Consider the following 20,035-nt stretch of genomic DNA (forward strand, 5'->3'; position numbering starts at 1 on the left):
CTTCTCTAACATTAACAGAGGCTGACCATTTAATTAATCATCCTGCAGAAAATGAGCTCTGGCACTACTTCAACACAGAAGAGTCTGAGTGAATCACAAACTGCTCAAACTGGTCAGTAAAGACTACTTAAAACTTTTTTTTTTCTGATTAATTTTTCTATGCTAATTTTGTTTTGGGGTGATACATCCACAAAGAACATTTACCAATGTGTGGTGTTGTATGTTTTTTGTTTGTTTGTTTGTTTTTAACTAGAATCTATTCAAAAGCCTACCACCATCTTGCCTTCAGCTCAAGAACCAGTGTCCAAAGTATCCGGACCTGTAACTTTAGATGAAGTCATGTAAGAACTTTACAGAATAAACGTTTTATCTTGGCACTCTGGGCAGGGACTTCTGTCATGCCTCCATGAAAGAAAAAAAAAACCCTTGGTATCAATCGCTCAGAAGCTATTCAAGGCAGTCTACAACTAATTGAAATAGAGGGAATCCAGAGGTGAGATTTGGAGCTAAAATGTACTGTACATACTGAAGGAAAAGGAGAAACAGGGGAGGCATTCAGATTCAAAAAGGTAGAAATAATGCATGAGAGGCGGGCATGTTTTAGGAAGGAAGCTCTAGGATGGGTATTTGTGATATAAATTTAGAGGTATGGATTCACGAGTAACTTGTTTCTTTGAACACAGAGCAGAGGATACAAAAGCAGCCTCCTTATGTGAATGATATAGATTAAAAACTGTATCAAAATTCTCTCTCCAAAAACATTGTACAAGTATGACAGTTTTTAGTGACGGGGGAGCCAGGGTAAAGCTGGTGATCCAGTAGGATCTTTGTGTAGTATGTTGGCAAAAATGGGCAGATATAATTGCCTTGTCAATTTCTGTCATATTTTCTTTCTGTAAGAGTGGTTAAGCTATACAGAGTGACCCCGTTTACTAATAACACCCGGTTATGGATTCATACAGAGCAGCCAGTATAAAGGACTCTCTTCTCGTTAGAATGTTGCTCATCATTGTTCTCTGTATGCAAATTTCCTCCCCTTTACCCTGGTTTGGCTTTAGTGACTAAAAGATCACGCTGTCATGCTTCTGTGATCAGGCAGTTAGGGCTGCTAGTGCTGCTAGAATACTCCATGCTACATTAAAGTTATTCATGTCTAGTTCAGATGTTCCAGCCAAATGAACTTAGAGTAGGGATGTGCATTTGAGAGAAATGACAAATGAGCTTTTTTGTTTCAAATGAACCAATTTATTTTTCTGAACCAGACAGAAGTAGGTTATCTACGAAACAAATGAACCAAAGCAAATATTTTGCTTCTCCACATCCCTATTATGGGGGTGTGGCTGCAAGAGTGGTGCTTGATGGGAGGATGGAAGAGAGTTAAAAGAGTTAGAAATCTCTGAGCTGCCGGTATTTGACAACACACATACCTCAACTGCAAAAAAGAAATGGAGCATAGATGTGTCCATAGGACCAAGATTTGAAGAGTTCATTCTACAAGGCATGATAGGGGTGTGCATTCGTTTCCTATGAATTGGGAATCCGCAACGTATAGGCCCTATTCGTTGTATTCGTGTAGAAGCGAAACGTATCGCGATTTCCCCATGAATACAATGAATCTTCGCCAAATTATTCGGCCACCTAGGAGCCAATTTAAACAAACCCCCCACCCTCCTGACCCCCCCCAAGACTTACCAAAACTCCCTGGTGGTCCAGCAGGGGGTCCGGGAGCCATCCCCTGCACTCACATCCTCGGCTGCCAGTTTCAAAATGGCACCGATAGCCTTTGACCTACTATGTCACAGGGGCTACCGGTGCCATTGGTCAGCCCCTGTCACATGGCCATCTGTGCCATTTTGTGCTCCTACCATGTGACAGGGGCTGACCAATGACACCGGTAGCCCCTGTGACATAGTAAGGGCAAAGGCTATTGGCGCCATTTTGAGAACTGGCATCCAACGGCCAGAGTGCAGGAGGTCGCTCCTGGACCCCTGCTGGACTTTTGGCAAGTCTTGTGGGGGTCAGGAGGGTTCCCCAAGACTTGCCAAAAGTCCCTGGTGGTCCAGCAGGGTCCAGGAGCGATCTCCTGCACTTGGGCCGTCGGCTGCCTGTAATCAAAATGGCTGATGGCCATGTGACAGGGGTGTGAGTGCAGGGGATGGCTCCCGGACTCCCCGCTGGACCACCAGGGAGTTTTGGTAAGTCTTGGGGGGGTCAGGAGGGTGGGGGGTTGTAGTTAATTTAATTTTAGTGGGGAAACAAATAGGAATCAACATATTGGGGCGCCATATGGCCGAATGCAATGTATCTGCCCCCGACGAATCCGAATCCCGAATGCAATGTATGGCATCCCTCTGCACATCCCTAAGGCATGAGGAAAGGAAGACATCCACGTACAGAAGTAGTTTACAGTGTAGTGAACTTTTGTAATTAGTCTTTTGGCACTAAAATTAGGGGGTACATATTCAGCCGCTAAGTGGCGAGTTAAGTTAGCTGGATACTCCCGCTGAATATATCTGGATAAGTTAGTTAGCCGAATATGTGGTATCCGGCTAACTTTATACCTACCTCCTGCCCCTAAACACCTCGGCTTACCTGGCTAGAATTTAGCTGGCTAAGCATTTAAAAAAATGCAGCTAAGCCATTTAGACTGATAACTTACCCATTATCTGTCTAAACGTCTTTTGAATATATACCCCTAGGTTTTCAAATTAAATTTTTGAGATTTTTTTTCTGCCATTTGTGATTGGCCAGCCACTCCAAAGCAGGAAAATGTACTAATAGATATTTTTGCCTTCTTTTCATTTTAGTGAAATACCTGTTGAAGAATCTTCAGATATTCAAGAAGTACAAAATTATTTTTCAGAAGTATGCAATTTTTCCTATTTGAAGCATTGATTTGTATATATATATTTTTGTCTGTGCTTGCATTAGATTTGCTATCTTTTTATTCCTAGTATACTTTGTGGAGATGAAAAATTATTTTTCAGTAAGAGCCCTTGTTCCATATGAAGACATATATATGTTTATTTGTAGCCTATATCAGGAGATTACAACATTAAGATATGTATTTCCCTTTTTTGATTTGGACTGAAGGGAGGAGCGTAATGTCACATTTCTGTTTGGATAGAGGCACTTGTACATCTGAGTGGGTTATGTTTTGGTTCTATAGTGCACTCAAAGTGCTGAAACCCTGAAACTCGTTATTGAAGGGTGATTGTGAAATTACCATCAATGGAGGTTTTTAAGAGCAGAGCAGGCAAACATTTGGGATGATACAAATGTAGAGGAGTACATCTGGAAGCAGACGATAGACCAGATGACCTGCTGAAATTCAGCTACCCATATTTTGTATGATTCTTAGTTTTTCTATATGCTAGGGGGTTTTTTTGTTTGTTTTTTTAATTGAATGTATGTTCTTATGGCCATAAAGATTTCTATTCTTTTTTTTTCAGGGCACAGAACAGGAGAAGAAAAATAAAAAAACAAACCCTAGCAAGCAAATGGAGGCTAAGTACAGTACTGAATTCTCTCATGTCACTTTTAACAAATTATGTCTCTTCTGTTGTATGATTTTTTTTAATGCAGATTGCACTTTTCTTCTGGTAACTGGAAGATGAGTGATCAGGGGCATAACCTCAACAACTGAAGTAAGATGTAATTTTCAAATCAATTTAGGCAGGTATAGAAGCATTTTACCTTTGTAAGTCGACTTTCTGAAAATTGCCAGCAATTCATGTGGCTAAGTGTCACATATGCAGCCTTTTAGACACATTGAGAGGTGGGGTTTCCAGGGATGTATAGCTCTGGAGAGGACAAATAGTAATTTGAAAAAGCACTTTTCCAGTAAACCCACAGAAAAGGCAGAGGTGTACTATTTTGTACCTGTGGCAGGTTTCACAGTGAGAATACTTCTGTGCTTTAACTTTCTGAAAATCTATGCAAAGCCCCTGGGTAACACATTCACATGGCTGTCTTTTCCCCACTGTGAGCTGTGTGTAAATTGGCCCTATAGAACTTTATTTACATTTTTATTTGTTAAATAGGACCTGAATGGTCCCATATCGTAGATATACCATTGCCATCCAGCTATGCTCAGCAAGCAATCAAAATGTCATACTACTGCACGAGTTAGTTCTGCATTGAGTTATTCATTCAAGGATCTGTACTCTGAGAACTTGAAAGTGGAGCAAGAGCCAAATTTATTTGAGCAGTTGGGTTGGATTGTCTTTATTAGACAAGTAAATGCATGTAGAAGGCAGCTTGTCTGCTGGGTCCTCAGTATTTGAAGATATACAAGGTTGTTACTAGGGGGTCAGTGAATTCTTTTATGACACTATAATAAACTGGAAATTATCCTTTGAGATGAGTATCACTAGATGTGAGGTCTAAACACATGGAGGCAATATCTAAAAGCATTCTCAATATGACATCCTCAGGCCTACTCCTGTCTCAAGATAAAAGAGGGCACATGACTTTTATCAAGCATCTCCTAAAGCATTGTCATGTACTAAGCATTTAGCCTCTTCTCTAAATAGCAACCGGCAGTATTTGAAATGATCCCTTTTCCCCCTCACTTAGAAGTGTAGATTTAACGCTTGTCTAGCCCTTACATCATCTGCTCCTTTGAGTGATTTTCAATGAATAAAATCATAATGATAAATGTGTAAATACATTGACATGTAGAAATTGCACTGGGACTAGATGCTGCCATGAAAGCAGATCATCTTTAGTACTTTTCCTGCACATCTTTAGCTAACAAATACTGTGAGGCATTGCAGAATGATTTATTCAGTGCTGTTAATTTAGGAAAAAAAGCAAGTAGTATATATATTTTGTTTTATGTCCTTCATAAGAGGCTCATGAATTAACTAAGCAGCCTAGGGTGGGCCCCTGTTCCACGTCCAGATCGATGGCTCACATTTTGCATCAGTATCTGGCGAGGCTTACCTTAATATTAAAACACCTCAGTGCCAGGTGAAAGTAATAATGGATTTATTAGCAGCTTACAGGAATAATTTACAAATAACACTAAATGGTTGAGTGCAGACAACAACTATCAGAGAATATCCAAATAAACATATACATACATATATACGTATAAAACTGCAGAGTTTACGTTCCTAGCCACAAGGCTCAAGAGTTCTGTTGGTGCTGCCATCTCTGGGGTCTGTGTTGACTTTTATATAGTTTGTGAGAGATCTAACATTGCCTGAAGCAGGAGGGGGTCCCCTCCTTCTGTGTTCTTTTAAATCCCGCTTCCACAGTTAAGCACATCAGACTTTTATTTTTGGGCACTATAGTTAGGACAGTCCTAATCCAACAGCATCTACATATGTGAGACACCTCCCTTCTGCTGTAAACCTTAGCAAAGAGGACTGCTAAACTTTAAAGCAATTGTTTGGGGGATGTAGAAACAGTAAGTAATTATGCAAGCAGTAATTATGTGGCGGATTAGATGTCCGGGAAAGATTTGTGTGCCTGCACGTGTGTAAATTAAATTAACTGGTTCTGAGTTGGCCAGACCCAGAATCAGTTTTTTATATTCCTATATGCATTCTGTCTGTGTGGCTCTGAGTTCATCAGTAATCAGATTCAAGTGAAATAATCCTATAGCAGCCCCAGGGTGGTAGACTGGACTATAGAATGCTTTAAGTGATGGAGAGGGGGATGGTAAATGAAGTTCACTGTAAGGAGAGGAGGGTGATGAGTGGAGCGCCTCAGGGATCTGTCCTGTGACGATTATGGAGGGGTTAGAATGAAAAGGTTTTTTTCTTTTTATGGATGACATAACATCTGTGACAGATGGGACACCTAAGAAAGCTCAGAGTGGGCGAAATAGCAGTTAACTTTCTATGTAACGTGCAGAATCATGCAGTCAAATTCACTGTTCATTTCTGGGAGAGTGTTCCACAGCTGGAGAATCAAATTAGTCCTTTCTTTTACTAGAGAAACTGAGTCTTCGCTTGAGAAAGCTGGATAAATGATATAATTTACAACTTGTCACACTTAGAAGCTAAAGATGTGAATGATGATGAGCATGTTATTTCAGAAGTACCACAGGAAAAAATGTATTTTGGCTCTTATGTATAACACTATAATATAGTACTCCTGGGGAACATGTTGGCTATGTCAAAGCACTGCATAATTCATCAGAAAAAATCTTTCCCTGTAATTTTTACAGCCTAAGCAGCAGAACTTGTATTGGTACGAACAAACTGTATCATGCATACCAGAACTGATTATGTGAGATTCACTCTTACAAGCAAGGGATTCTCTATGAATTGATATTTGAATAATTATTATGGTGTCTTCATAACTATTTTGGCAATGATTTGTCATTTGTCACTGTGTGCTGTTTTTTTTTACTTTATACTTTTATATTGTAATGCTTAGAATTGTTTCCTGATGAGCAGTCTTTTGCATTGAGTGTCACATGTATGATTTTTTACCTGTCTGTGAGAAATTGCATGTGTGCACTCGTTGCAAAGAGCTCCTGGCTCTCAGGGAACGAGTCCGAACTCTGGAGGCTAGAGTAGCAGACTTGGAGGAGCTGAGGCAGACAGAGAGGTACATTGATGAGACCTTCAGGGACATAGTAGCCAAGTCCCCAATCCAGTCTGGCAGCTCCAGTGCTGCCTTGGATCAGAAGGGTCTCCCAGTAGGAGAACATCACCCTGGTGTAGCAGGAAGTGATCCTGTAGCAAGGACCTGCTCTCCAGGTAATGTATTGTCCTCTCGCACTGAGGACAAGTCTCCCAGGGCTACTGGTTAGGCCGGCCATCATAGTTGGTGATTTGATAATTAGAAATGTAGATAGCAGGGTGGCTGGTGAACGTGAGGACTGCCTGGTGCGAAGGTGGCAGACCTCACGCATCACCTAGATAGGATTTTAGACAGTGCTGGGGAGGAGCCGGCTGTCGTGGTACATGTAGGCACCATCAACATAGGAAAATGTGGGAGAGAGGTTCTGGAAGCCAAATTTAGGATTTTAGGTAGGAAGCTGAAATCCAGAATCTCCAGTGTGGCATTCTCTGAAATGCTTCCTGTTCCAAGTGCAGGTCCCCAGAGGCAGGCAGAGCTCCAGAGTTTCAATGTATGGATGAGATGATGGTGCAGGGAAGAGGGATTCAGCTTTGTAAGGAACTGGGGAAACCTTTGGGGAAAGGGGGAGACTTTTCCGAAAGGATGGGCTCCACCCAGGGCCGGTGCAAGGGGATTTGGCGCCCTAGGCGAGCCTTCTTCCTTGCGCCCCCCCCCGGTCTCGGCCCCGACTCCTACCTCATTCTCAATCACGCCCGCTGACTGGGGTTTTCTGGGTCGCGAGCAGATTGGGCACTGCTTGCGGCCCGCCAAATCTCCACTCCTCTTTGCCACCACTTGCGGCCCCATATGGCTCGCACCCAGTGGCGCACCAAGGGTCTCCGGCGCCCAGGGGCCAATGCATTTGTGTGCCACAGAAAATCAGTGGCATCTCTAGACAGAAGAATTTGTTTTGGGTGGGGGGGGGGGGGGGGGGAGCCAAAATGACATTTCTTCATCACACCCACCTCTATAGCATGGATCCTGCTTTAAAATTGGTTATAAAAAAAAAGTGTTGTTAAAAAAAAGTCCAAAGGGTCCTCTGCATTATTTTAAAAAGCTGGCCAGTTTCACACTTCTAGTAAAACTACTATAAAATTATTTGATAGCCTCATTCAACTAATTCTATATGGATTATGAGAGTGAAGTCTGGAATATATAGGAAGGGACAGAATGTCAATACAAATCCTGCACCTCCAGTTCTGTATCTCTGTGCATCCACTGAAATTCCCCCAAACAATGGAGCTTGGATGTTTCCCTTACAGCTCATCATACTAAAAGATATTTTCAAATTCTGGTGTCACCTCACAGTAACAGCAGCACAAACACCTTCCACTGCCAGACACATTGTGAACTAACATAAAGCACCGCAAAAGAGACACCCAAAATCTATACTGCAATCCCATCATAACATAACAGTAATAACACCAAGGACTCAAACAACAATAACCCTACCTGTGAATAAGCAAGGGTAAATATTAACTGGGTCCTAGAATACCAATATACCACCTACTGAGGAAACAAAACAAACCCAATTGCTATAGATCCCTATGCTAGCAGAATCTCTCATCATGGTCACACACACAGAGCAGAGACAGACCTTCACCAAATACAGAATACAAAATAAAGGAGCACAAATTAGAAAAAACTGAAATGGAAACCCCAAGAAGCCAGACTCTGTGTATTAGCAATGGAAAAACAGAACAACCATTCCTCATAAAACAAATAAAATCAAGAAACAAAGCATCAGTTATAATAGTAAAACCATACTAATAAAATATTTTAAAACTACTGATAAATAGAATTTCTATTAATTAAAATCATATACATTTTTTACAATTTCCCAAACACCAATAAAATATTTCAAAACAGTACATATATCAAATAACACACAATAATTAAAACTAATAAGGATTTTAAAAAGCCCCTGCTGTCCATACATGGGAGCTCTTGATTTCCAGTCACCCTGATATTGTCGAGGATTAGGAGGTTATCCTCTCTCTCTCACACATACTCACATGTCCATTCTCTCTCACACATACACTGTCACATACATACACATTCATGCTCTTATATCCAACCATAACCTCTCGCTCTCACAGACACTGACACACTCTCAGGGTGTAAGACACTCTCTTCCCCCCCCCCCCCCCCCACTCACACACACTCTTACTCCCCTGGATTTTCTCATACACACTCATGCTCTCACTGGCTCCCTCACATACACACAAACACACACTCCCAGGCAAGCTCCCACTCGTTCTCACACAGACACACACACACAGGCAAGCTCCTAGTCATTCTCACACTGAACCCCAGGCAGGCTCCCATTCATTTTCACACCACTCCCTCTCCATCCCCCAGGCATGCACACATTCATTCTCACACACACACAGACCCCCAGGCAGGCACCAATTTATTCTCACACACACACATACACCATAAACAGGCAGGCACATATTCTCACACATACAAACCCCAGGAAGACACCCATACATTCTCATACACAGACACACCCTCAGGCAGGCACCCATGCATTCACACACATACACCGCCAGGCAGACTCCCATTCATACACATGCACACACTAAAGGCAGAGACCCCCTCTCTTTCTTTTGCCAGCAAACTCAGAGCCTCTCTCATCCCTCTGCTGCCACTGTCACTGCTGCTGTATGGCTATTGCGGAGGTGCTGATTGCTGCTATTGGCACTGAAGCCCATTCTGCTGCCTCCTCTGTGCAGGCCCCATGGGCTTCCAGTTCCTCTATGCTGATCTCGTACATTGTGAGATCCGCATAGAGAAAGTGCTACTCTTGCACATTCCCAAAGATTACATGTTCCAATCAGAAAAAGTAATTTATTTCTTTTTACATTTGCTGTCTGATCTTAGTTTTCTAATCGGTTGGTCACAGGCTTTTTTTTTCCACCTTCCCTTTCTTATTTTTTTGCCAATTCCTTTTATAACATATTTCTTTTCTCTCCATCTGTCTGCTTCCCTCAAACACACAGTCAGGTTCTCATTCTCACATGCTTTCTCTCTCTCACATACACAGGCATTCTCACATGCTGTCCCTCATACAATTATTTATACACAGTCTCTCTCTTGCACATCCTGTCTAACTCTCACTCCCACATGCTGTCTTGCTCAAGCACAGGTTCTCACTGTCACATGCTCTCTCTCATACAATCATTCCTACACACAGGCTCTCACTGTCACATGCTGACTCACACACACACACACACAGGCTCTCTCTCACTCCCACATGCTGTCTTGCTCAAGCACAGGCTCTCACTATCACATGCTGTCTCTCACACACACAGAGGCTCTCCCATGCTGTCTCTGCAAACATTCAGGTCTTCACTCACACCCACACACACAGTCTCTCAACTCATCTCATACACGCACACATACACACTGTACAAACCCTCAGTCTCTCTCTCACCTCTGGGCCTCCTCTTCACGGGCCACTGCAGGATGGGCTCTGCAGCGGCCCCGGTCTTCTCAAGCCGCGCTGATCCTCTTCTGCACGCGGCTGATGCTCCTCCTCTTTCCTGCCCGCGCGGCTCCGGCAACATTTTTCTTCCGGGGCCGCGCGGGCAGGAAGGAGGAGAAGTTCCTGTATTGGCTGATGCTCCTCCTCTTTCCTGCCCGCGCGGCCCCGGCAACATTTTTCTTCCGGGGCCGCGCGGGCAGGAAGGAGGAGAAGTTCCTGCATTGGCTGATGCTCCTCCTCTTTCCTGCCCGCGCGGCCCCGGCAACATTTTTCTTCCGGGGCCGCGCGGGCAGGAAGGAGGAGAAGTTCCTGTATTGGCTGATGCTCCTCCTCTTTCCTGCCCGCGCGGCCCCGGCAACATTTTTCTTCCGGGGCCGCGCGGGCAGGAAGGAGGAGGAGCACCAGCATGTTTAGACGCGACTGTACCACGGTCCTGCCGATCTTCTTGCTGTGTGTATCCGGCACACAGCATAGCAGTAGTTCACCGCTCAGCCGCCATTGGGATGACGTCCACCGGCGGCCATTGGCCATCAGCGGCTCGGCGCCCCCTAATGCTCAGCGCCCTAGGCGATCGCCTAGTTCGCCTAGTGCTTCCGCCGGCCCTGGCTCCACCTTAACCAGAGTGCAACCAAGCTGCTGGCACTAACTTTCAAAAGGAGACAGAGCAGCTTTTAAACTAGAACAAGGGGGAAAACAGTCACTCAGCAGTGCATGGTTTGTAGAAATGTATCCTTGAAGGATACTAATGAAACAGAGTTAGGGCATCCAACAGAGAGGTTCCATTAAAAGCAAACATAGTCCATGTGCCTATATGTAAAAAATCACTGAAGCTAATGATTTCCGAATTATCCCTAACAACTGAAAAGCAGGTTGTTAATACAATAAAAAACACTTTTTGAAATGTCTGTATGCCAATGCCAGAAGTCTAAGAAGTAAGATGGGAGAGTTAGAGTGTATAGCAGCAAATGATGAGATTGACATAATTGGCATCACAGAGACTTGGTGGAAGGAGGATAACCAATGGGACAGTGCTATATCAGGGTAAAAATTATATTGCAATGATAGGGAGGATAAACTTGGTGGGGGTGTGGCACTTTATTTCTGGGAAGGTATAGAGTCCAACAGGATAAAGATCATACAAGAGGCTAAATGCTCAGTAGAATCTATATGGGTAGAAATCCAATTTGTGTTGGGTAAGAGTATAGTGATAGGAGTATACTACCGTCCACCTGGACAAAATGGTCAGACAGATGATGAAATGCTAAACAATTTGGCAGTGCAATAATAATGGGAGATTTCAATTACCCCAATATTGACTGGGTAAATGTAACATCAGGACTTGCTAGAGACATACAGTTCCTGGATGTAATAAATGACTGCTTCATGGAGCAATTGGTTCAGGAACCAACAAGAGAGGGAGCTATTTTAGATTTAATTCTTAGTGGAATGCAGGATTTGGTGAGAGTGATCATAACATGATCAAATTTAAACTAATAACTGGAAGGAGGACAATAAGTAAATCTGCAGCTCTAACACTAAACTTTCGAAAGGGAAACTTTGATAAAATGAGGAAAATAGAAAAAACTGAAAGGTGCAGCTGCAAAGGTTAAGTGTTCAACAGGCATGGACCTTTTTTTAAAAATACAATCCTAGAGGCGCAGTCCATATGTATTCCACACATTAAGAAAGGTGGAAGGAAGGCAAAACGATTACCATCATGGTAAAAGGTGAGGTGAAAGAAGCTATTTTATCAAAAAAATCATCCTTTAAAAATTAGAAGAAGGATTCATCTGAAGAGAATAGGATAAAACATAAGCATTGTCAAGTTAAGTGTAAAACATTGATAAGATAGGCAAAGAGAGAATTTGAAATGAAGTTGGCCATAGAGGCAAAAACTCATAAAAACCTTTTTAAATATATCTGAAGCAAGAAAACTGTGAGGGAGTCGGTTGGACCATTAGATGACCGAGGGGTTAAAGGGGCTCTTAGGGAAGATAAGGTCATTGCAGAAAGAGTAAACTAATTATTTGCTTCTGTGTGTACTAATGAGGATGTTGGGGAGATACCAGTTCCAGAGATGGTTTTCAGGGGTGATGAGTCAGATGAACTGAACAAAATCACTGTGAACCTGGAAGATGTAGTAGGCCAGATTGACAAACTAAAGAGTAGCAAATCACTTGGGCTGGATGGTATGCATTCTAGGGTACTGAAGGAACTAAAAAAATGAAATTTCTGATCTATTAGTTAAAATGTGTTGCCTGTCATTAAAATCATCCATTGTACCTGAAGACTGGAGGGTGACCAATGTAACCCCAATATTTTAAAAATGCTCCAGGGGCGATCCGGGTAACTATCGACCAGTGAGCCTGACTTCAGTGCCAGGAAAAATAGTGGAAACTATTCTCAAGATCAAAATCGTAGAGCATATAGAAAGATTTGGTTTAATGGAACATAGTCAACATGGATTTACCCAAGGGAAGTCTTGCCTAACAAATCTGCTTTATTTTTTTGAAGGGGTTAATAAACATGTGGATAAAGGTGAACTGGTAGATGTAGCGTATTTGGATTTTCAGAAGGCGTTTGACAAAGTCCCTTATGAGAGGCTTCTAAGAAAACTAAAAAGTCATGGGATAGGAGGTGATGTTCTTTCATGGATTACAAATTGGTTAAAAGACAGGAAACAGAGAGTAGGATTAAATGGTCAATTTTCTCAGTGGAAAAGGGTAAACAGTGGAGTGCCTCAGGGATCTGTACTTGGACCGGTGCTTTTCAATATATGTATAAATGATCTGGAAAGGAATATGACGAGTGAGGTTACCAAATTTGCGGTTGATATAAAATTATTCAGAGTAGTTAAATCACAAGCGGATTGTGATACATTACAGGAGGACCTTGCAAGACCGGAAGATTGGGCATCCAAATGGCAGATGAAATTTAATGTGGACAAGTGCAATGTGTTGCATATAGGGAAAATAACCCTTGCTGTAGTTACTAGGGGTGTGAATCGTGTGATCGATAGTCTTAGCGATCGATTTTGGCTGGGGGGGGGAGGGAAATCTGATCGTGTGTTTTTGTTTTTTTTAAAAATCGTTAAAACTCGTAAATCGAGGGAGGGCGGGAAAACCGGCACACCAAAAACCCCCTAAAACACACCCCAAACCTTTAAAACAAATCCCCGACCCTCCCGAACCCCCCCAAAATGTTTTAAATTACCTGGGGTCCAGTGGGGGTCGCCCGTATGACATAGTGAGGGCAAAGGTAGCGCCGGCACCATTTTGAAGATTGGCAATACGGCCCGCGTGCAGGAGGTCGCTCCCGGACCCTCGCTGGACTTTTGGTAAGTCTTGTGGGGGTCAGGAGGCCCCCCCAAGCTGGCCAAAAGTCCCTGGGGGTCCAGCGGGGGTCCGGGGGCGATCTCCTGCACGCGTGATGTCAGGAGCCAGGAACCAAAATGGCGCCGGCGCTACCTTTGCCCTGTCACATAAGGGCAAAGGGCCACGGCGCCATTTCTCAATGCAGCCGTGGCCAGAGAGAGGGAGATCGCGCCGGGAGCCCCCCACTGGACCCCAGGTAATTTAAAACATTTTGGGGGGGTTCAGGAGGGTGGGGGATTTGTTTTAAAGGTTCGGGGTGGGTTTTAGGGTTTTTTTGGTGTGCCGGTTTTCCCGCGCCCTATTTAACGATACAATACAAATGCCCCTGACGATAAATCGGGGGCATTTGTATTGTATTGTGCACTCTAACGATTTTGGACAATTTTAAAATTATCTGACGATAATCTTAATCGTTCAAAAACGATTCACATCCCTAGTAGTTACATGACGTCAGATTCCATATTAGGAGCTACCACCCAGGAAAAAGATCTAGGGATCATAGTAGTTAATACTTTCAAATCGTTGGCTCAGTGTGCTGCGGCAGTCAAAAAAAGCAAACAGTGTTAGGCATTATTAGGAAGGGAATGGTTAATAAAACGGAAAATGTCATAATGCCTCTGTATCGCTCCATGGTGAGACCGCACCTTGAATACCTTGTACAATTCTGGTTGCTGCATCTCAAAAAAGATATAGTTGCGATGGAGAAGGTACAGAGAAGGGCAACCAAAATGATAAAGGGGATGGAACAGCTCCCCTATGAGGAAAGGCTAAAGAGGTTAGAGCTGTTCAGCTTGGAGAAGAGACGGCTGAGGGGGGATATGATAGAGGTCTTTAAGATCATGAGAGATCTTGCATGAGTAGATGTGAATTGATTATTTACACTTTCGAATAATAGAAGGGACTAGGGGGCATTCCATGAAGTTAGCAAGTAGCACATTTAAGACTAATCTGAGAAAATTCTTTTTCACTCAACGCACAATAAAGCTCTGGAATTTGTTGCCAGAGGATGTGATTAGTGTAGTTAGTGTAGCTGGGTTCAAAAAAGGTTTGGATAAGTTTTTGGAGAAGTCCATTAATGGCTATTAATGAAATTTACTTAGGGAATAGCCATTGCTATTAATTGCATCAGTAGCATGGGATCTTCTTAGTGTTTGGGTAATTGCCAGGTTCTTGTAGCCTGGTTTGGCCTCTGTTGGAAACAGGATGCTGGGCTTGATGGACCCTTGGTCTGATTCAGCATGGCAATTTCTTATGTTATGTTCTTATGTTCAGAATTAAATTACATGTGTGTGAGAGGCTTTGTAAACTGTGGCACACGCTCCATGCCTGGACTTTTACTAAGAGAGTAGGAATACCACAGACAAGTTCAAAAAGCTTCAATCCTAAATTAAAGCTGAAATGTTTGGTTGGTATGGGACTCCTATTTCTACTTACCGGGTACAGTACTCTTGAATTTTTTCAACTTGGTGCAGACATTGATACTTTTTATATTAGCTTGGTATATAAAAACTGTACAGAATGTGGTGGTAGGTGGTAGTTATAAGTAGAGATGTGAATCGTGTCCTCGATCGTCTTAACGATCGATTTCGGCTGGGAGGGGGAGGGAATCGTATTGTTGCCGTTTGGGTTTTAAAAATATCGTGAAAAATCGTTAAAATCGTGAGCCAACCCCCTAAAACCCACCCCCGACCCTTTAAATTAAATCCCCCACCCTCCCGAACCCCCCCAAATGCTTTAAATTACCTGGGGATCCAGCGGTGGTCCAGAACGGCGGCGGTCTGGAACGGCCCCCTCAATTGAATCCTTTTGTCTTCAGCCGGCGCCATTTTGCAAAATGGCCACCGCAAAATGGCGGCGGCCATAGACAAAAACGATTCGACGCAGGAGGTCATTCCGGACCCCCGCTGGACTTTTGGCAAGTCTTGTGGGGGTCAGGAGGCCCCCCCAAGCTGGCCAAAAGTTTCTGGGAGTCCAGCGGGGTTCAGGAAGCGATTTCTTGCCGCGAATCGTTTTCCGTACGGAAAATGGCGCCGGCAGGAGATCGACTGGACTCCCAGAAACTTTTGGCCAGCTTGGGGGGGCTTCCTGACCCCCACAAGACTTGCCAAAAGTCCAGCGGGGGTCCGGAACGACCTCCTGCGTCGAATCATTTTTGTCTATGGCCACCGCCATTTTGCGGCGGCCATTTTGCAAAATGGCGCCGGCTGAAGACAGAAGGATTCAATTGAGGGGGCCGTTCCGGACCGCCGCCGTTCTGGACCACCGCTGGATCCCCAGGTAATTTAAAGCATTTGGGGGGGGGTGGTTCGGGAGGGTGGGGGATTTAATTTAAAGGGTCGGGGGTGGGTTTTAGGGGGTTTTAGTGTGCCGGTTTTCCTGCCCTCCCCCTTCCCCCGATTTACGATTTTTTAACGATAAATCGGGGGAATTGGTATTGTATCGTGGCCCTAACGATTTTTGACGATTTAAAATATATCGGACGATATTTGAAATCGTCAAAAAACGATTCACATCCCTAGTTATAAGTGCTCTGCAAGAAATGAGGAGCAATTAGTCAGGATGCATGTGGAGGAGCAGCCTAGTGCAGTGTTTCCCATACCTTTCCTGAAGGCACAGCTAGCCAGTCAAGTTTTCGGGGCTGCCATAATGAATTTGCATGAGATTTATGTAACTCTTCTTCTTGTGGTTGAGCTTGGAAGGCAGGGGCTATATGGAGCCAACTATTTTTTTTTTTTTCTTTTTGCCCCTCTGTCTCTCTCCTATGGTCCCTCAACAGGGGGAGACATACTCCTCTGAGCCCCAAGGTGTGGGTGTGACATTTCTCTTTCCTGGCGAGGTTTCTCTTCACTTTCTCATGGGAGGAATATGAATGCCAACAAAATACTCTGGGTGCTTGGGCTGGAAGTCCAAACAAAATGTTACTGTAGCAAATAACTGCACTTTACACATCAGTTCTTGGCACAAACAGCTTCACAGTTCTCCTATCCTCTCTATCTGTGCAAGTGTCTCTCATTAGTTGGGCAAGGGAAGAACTTGCTGTCCAAGGCATGGAAAAGCAAGACTTCGTAAGAGGACAAGGGATATCTTTAAGTACAGAAGAGCTCCGTCCAAAAATACTGGCAGACAAAAACAAGGCCTTAATCGTTGCACAACTCTCCACTTGGGCCTCTTCTCCTCAGTGAAAACTCCTGAAGGGGGTCTCCAGGTGTAACAAATAAAGATCTTGCTCACAGTTCTGTTTCTCCAGATGAAACATAGGATCTTTCAGATGAAAGGTCCAGGCAGCAGGATTTTCCCCACTTCAGGGCAGGAAGGGTGGCATCAAAACTTCCAAACGCAAAGTAAATCTTCACGAAAGGCAAAACTGGAGCTCTTCTGTAGTGAGTTGCCCTGATCTAGTCACAGTTTGTATGCTGAAGAGCAGTGGGATCTCCTCTACTCCTGACCTTCCCAAGCAAAAGGAGGACTCCTCCACAGTCTTCCAACCCAGGTCAAGCACGAGGGAGCTCATGGAAAAACTCTCAAAACAAGTCTAAATCCTTTAAACAACCCTAAAACACCCTTAGTAGACTGTGTACCAGCAAGGCAATTGCACACTTCCTAGTCAGTGCAGGTTCCAAGCTGTGAAGCCTAGCACACCAAGAATAGGAAGAAAAACAGCTCCTCTGATTGCTAATTCAAAATGCCACACCTTGCCATGCTGCAAGCTGTTTGTATACCAGCAGGGGGATAACCATTCCAACAACCTCGCTGGAAGAGCTGTTCTGAAATGGTGCACCCCTTTTTCTACAATCATCTCCTACCGATGTGGATCACTGAAATAGACGCTTAGTCAACAGCTGTGGAGAAAAGCTTTTTATTTAAATGCTATGGAATATAATAAGGCCTTATGGAGAGACTGGCAAAGTGCTATGCAAAGCACCAATATAAAACTCTCAAATGATTTTACTAATGAGACATTATGTAGAATTTACAGTTCATTTCCAACTCCTAAACTACGTTACATAATAGTCAAAAATTTCTGTGATTGCCTTTCAACTATAAACAATTAATTAATCTGAATGGCCATATATATATATATTATTTCTTGCTCTGAATGTAAATTCATCCTCTTTGTATGCTAGTGAACCTGCAACTAACTCCATTGCCATTATGACCTTGTCGATTCTAAACCTAGTTCCTATAGCCCTGTAGCCTAGCTTTTGTTTTTGGTTTTTTTTTTATAATATAACATTTTCTTGTTAGCCCGCAGCATGTTTGTCTAGCAAAAGCAAAGCATAAAACTGAAGCAGAAATATTATACAATACTCAAGTTATAAAGTTCTTATGATCATAATAAAAAACTTAGGAGAACAAGAATGCTGACCTCTTGTGACATGAGTTTCACTGCTCTTTATTACAAATTGTATCTGCAGTGGGACTAAGGGCCTAATTCTCCTACAACACCAGAGAGTTGCCATGTTTGCATGCACCAGTTCTCCAGTGTATGTAAATCTATCTCATGCTTATTCACTACAGATATGAAAACCAGAATTGTTAAGTGTGCCTTCAGGATAGTGCTGGGAAACACTGGTCTAGTGGTGAGAGCAGCAGGGTGTCAATTGGCTAATCCAGGGTCCGCATCCCGCTGACCCTCCTCCTGACCTTGGGCCAGTCACTTCGCCCCACATTGCCTCAGGTACAGGGATAGAGAAATACCTCCAATACCTGAATGGAATTGCAAAAGGTGGAATATAAATTTAAAAAAAAATGTTAATTATTGTAATTGCCAGTTCTGTTCAGGGACTGTTTTTAGTAGGAACTCTTGGAAAGTTTCCTTATGCTTGGACATCACTTTTGCTTGCTTTCCAGAGTAAAGAGAAATTATTTTGATTTTCAAAACTCCCCCGAGTCACTCATTCATGAAACGGTAAGTTAAGCTGAATCGCTGAACTTGCGTTTTTGAAGTTGCTTTTAATGTAGTACTGCTCAAAGAAGGACGTCAGACTATTACTGAAGACCATGAAATATTGTTAATGGCTCAGTGTATGTGTGTGTTTAGTAGTAGATAGCAGCATTGTAGGCATAGAAATGTGGGGGCATTAATTTGTTTCCATTGCTCGATTAGTTGACATATATTTCCCATCCATATGTAACTAATGTAGAGTGTCTGTGTGGGCTGCAGAATGGTAGTTAATGTTTTCTGGGATCTGCACTAAAGCAATCTTTCCCCACGCTTTTTTAAATGTAAAAAGAAAACAATTTCATGGCTCAGGCTTTTTTTTTTTTTTTTTTTTTTTATAAACAGCATTCACCTGCTCTTGCTACGAACATTTCATTTCGGGAAGTGCACACGAGGGGTTCTTACTCCTTTTCCACTGCAAATATTTGATTCAAGGGGGAAGGGAAGATGGGGTTAGGACTGAGAGATGTGGTAGGAGCTCATGCTCTGCTTACACCACAAACAGGTTTGGGAGAGGGGGGGAGCAAGAAATGCAGGACTGATGAGATTATACCATGGGCTGGAGATTCTCCACCCCTAGGGCTATATAAACCCCCTACTCCTCTCTACTTTCTGGCAGAAGGGGCAAGAGGAGCAGCACAGAGTCCTCCTTTTCTGGTCCTGGCCGCTCCTCTTCTCCCATACAGTGTCTGTGGCTACTTTAATAAAAGTATTCTGACATACACATATACACACACATATACACACACACACACACACCCATATGGCATACGCACTCTCCCCAGTAGGTGCTGTTACTGAAGCAAAAGGTTCTAGAAAGCCGCACTGAAACACTTAAAGTGTTTTATAATGAGTCAATATCTGCAGCTGATGGTGGCTCTTATTGTGACACGTTATGCCAGATGTTTGCCAATATGTGCGAGATGAGCAATTGTGTTCAAACATGTATGCATTCATGAGAGAGGCATTGTCAACTGCATGAATCGATTTATAAACAATACTTGGAAATTAACTACTGAAAAAAACGTAATGGCTTCTAATTTCTCTGGGAATTATTCCCTGCTGGTTTGCAACCTTCTATTATGCTTCCTATTTTTTTTATTTTAGCTGTGTTGCAGTTCCATTGCTCTTCAGATGGTGGCCCTAACTAGGGTGATACATAATTGAGAGAATTCACTACTTAACAAGCACAGCAAAATGTATGCTAATCACTACCAAATTGCATTGCCCAAATCTAAATCAAGGGTGGGTCATAATGTTTTGATTTCTCCTTTACAAGCACTGTTGGATTCAGATTTTCAGTTTAGCAGGCATTGCTTCCCTGGCAATCAATACTTTTGGTTGAATGAAATTGAGTTAATTATGAGCAGAGATGCTTATAAACAAGGGTTCTTAAGACTTGGGCCTTTTATGCTGTGAAATTCCATGTTTAATAATCTAATGGTTAAAATTGCAGAGAAATCTATAATAATCTTTTTGCCTTCATCCTAATCATAAATGCTGCTTTTCATTGATATGTCATAATAAGACTCTTGTGACTTTTCCTGGCTCGAATCCCAGGAACAATATTCAATACTGCCATACTTCTGTATGGAAGCCTGAGCATTCAAAATCCTTATAAAATTAAGCCGTCATTAATATCCATTA

At 43.0% G+C, this 20,035-nt stretch overlaps 1 protein-coding gene across 7 annotated transcripts in view; it reads left to right on the plus strand.

Annotated features, from left to right (window-relative positions):
• The window catches only part of SYCP2L (synaptonemal complex protein 2 like), a 240,762-nt gene that overhangs the window by 132,050 nt on the left and 88,677 nt on the right, over window positions 1–20,035 (plus strand). For all 7 annotated transcript variants that reach the window (XM_029590656.1, XM_029590652.1, XM_029590654.1 and 4 more), the window contains 4 exons: window positions 49–112; window positions 254–341; window positions 2,808–2,865; window positions 3,453–3,511. In XM_029590656.1, the coding sequence (XP_029446516.1) occupies window positions 49–112; window positions 254–341; window positions 2,808–2,865; window positions 3,453–3,511 (269 nt within the window). The remainder of the gene's footprint in view (window positions 1–48; window positions 113–253; window positions 342–2,807; window positions 2,866–3,452; window positions 3,512–20,035) is intronic.

The sequence above is a fragment of the Rhinatrema bivittatum genome, chromosome 2 (genome assembly GCF_901001135.1).
Source record: "Rhinatrema bivittatum chromosome 2, aRhiBiv1.1, whole genome shotgun sequence".
Taxonomy (NCBI): domain Eukaryota; kingdom Metazoa; phylum Chordata; class Amphibia; order Gymnophiona; family Rhinatrematidae; genus Rhinatrema; species Rhinatrema bivittatum.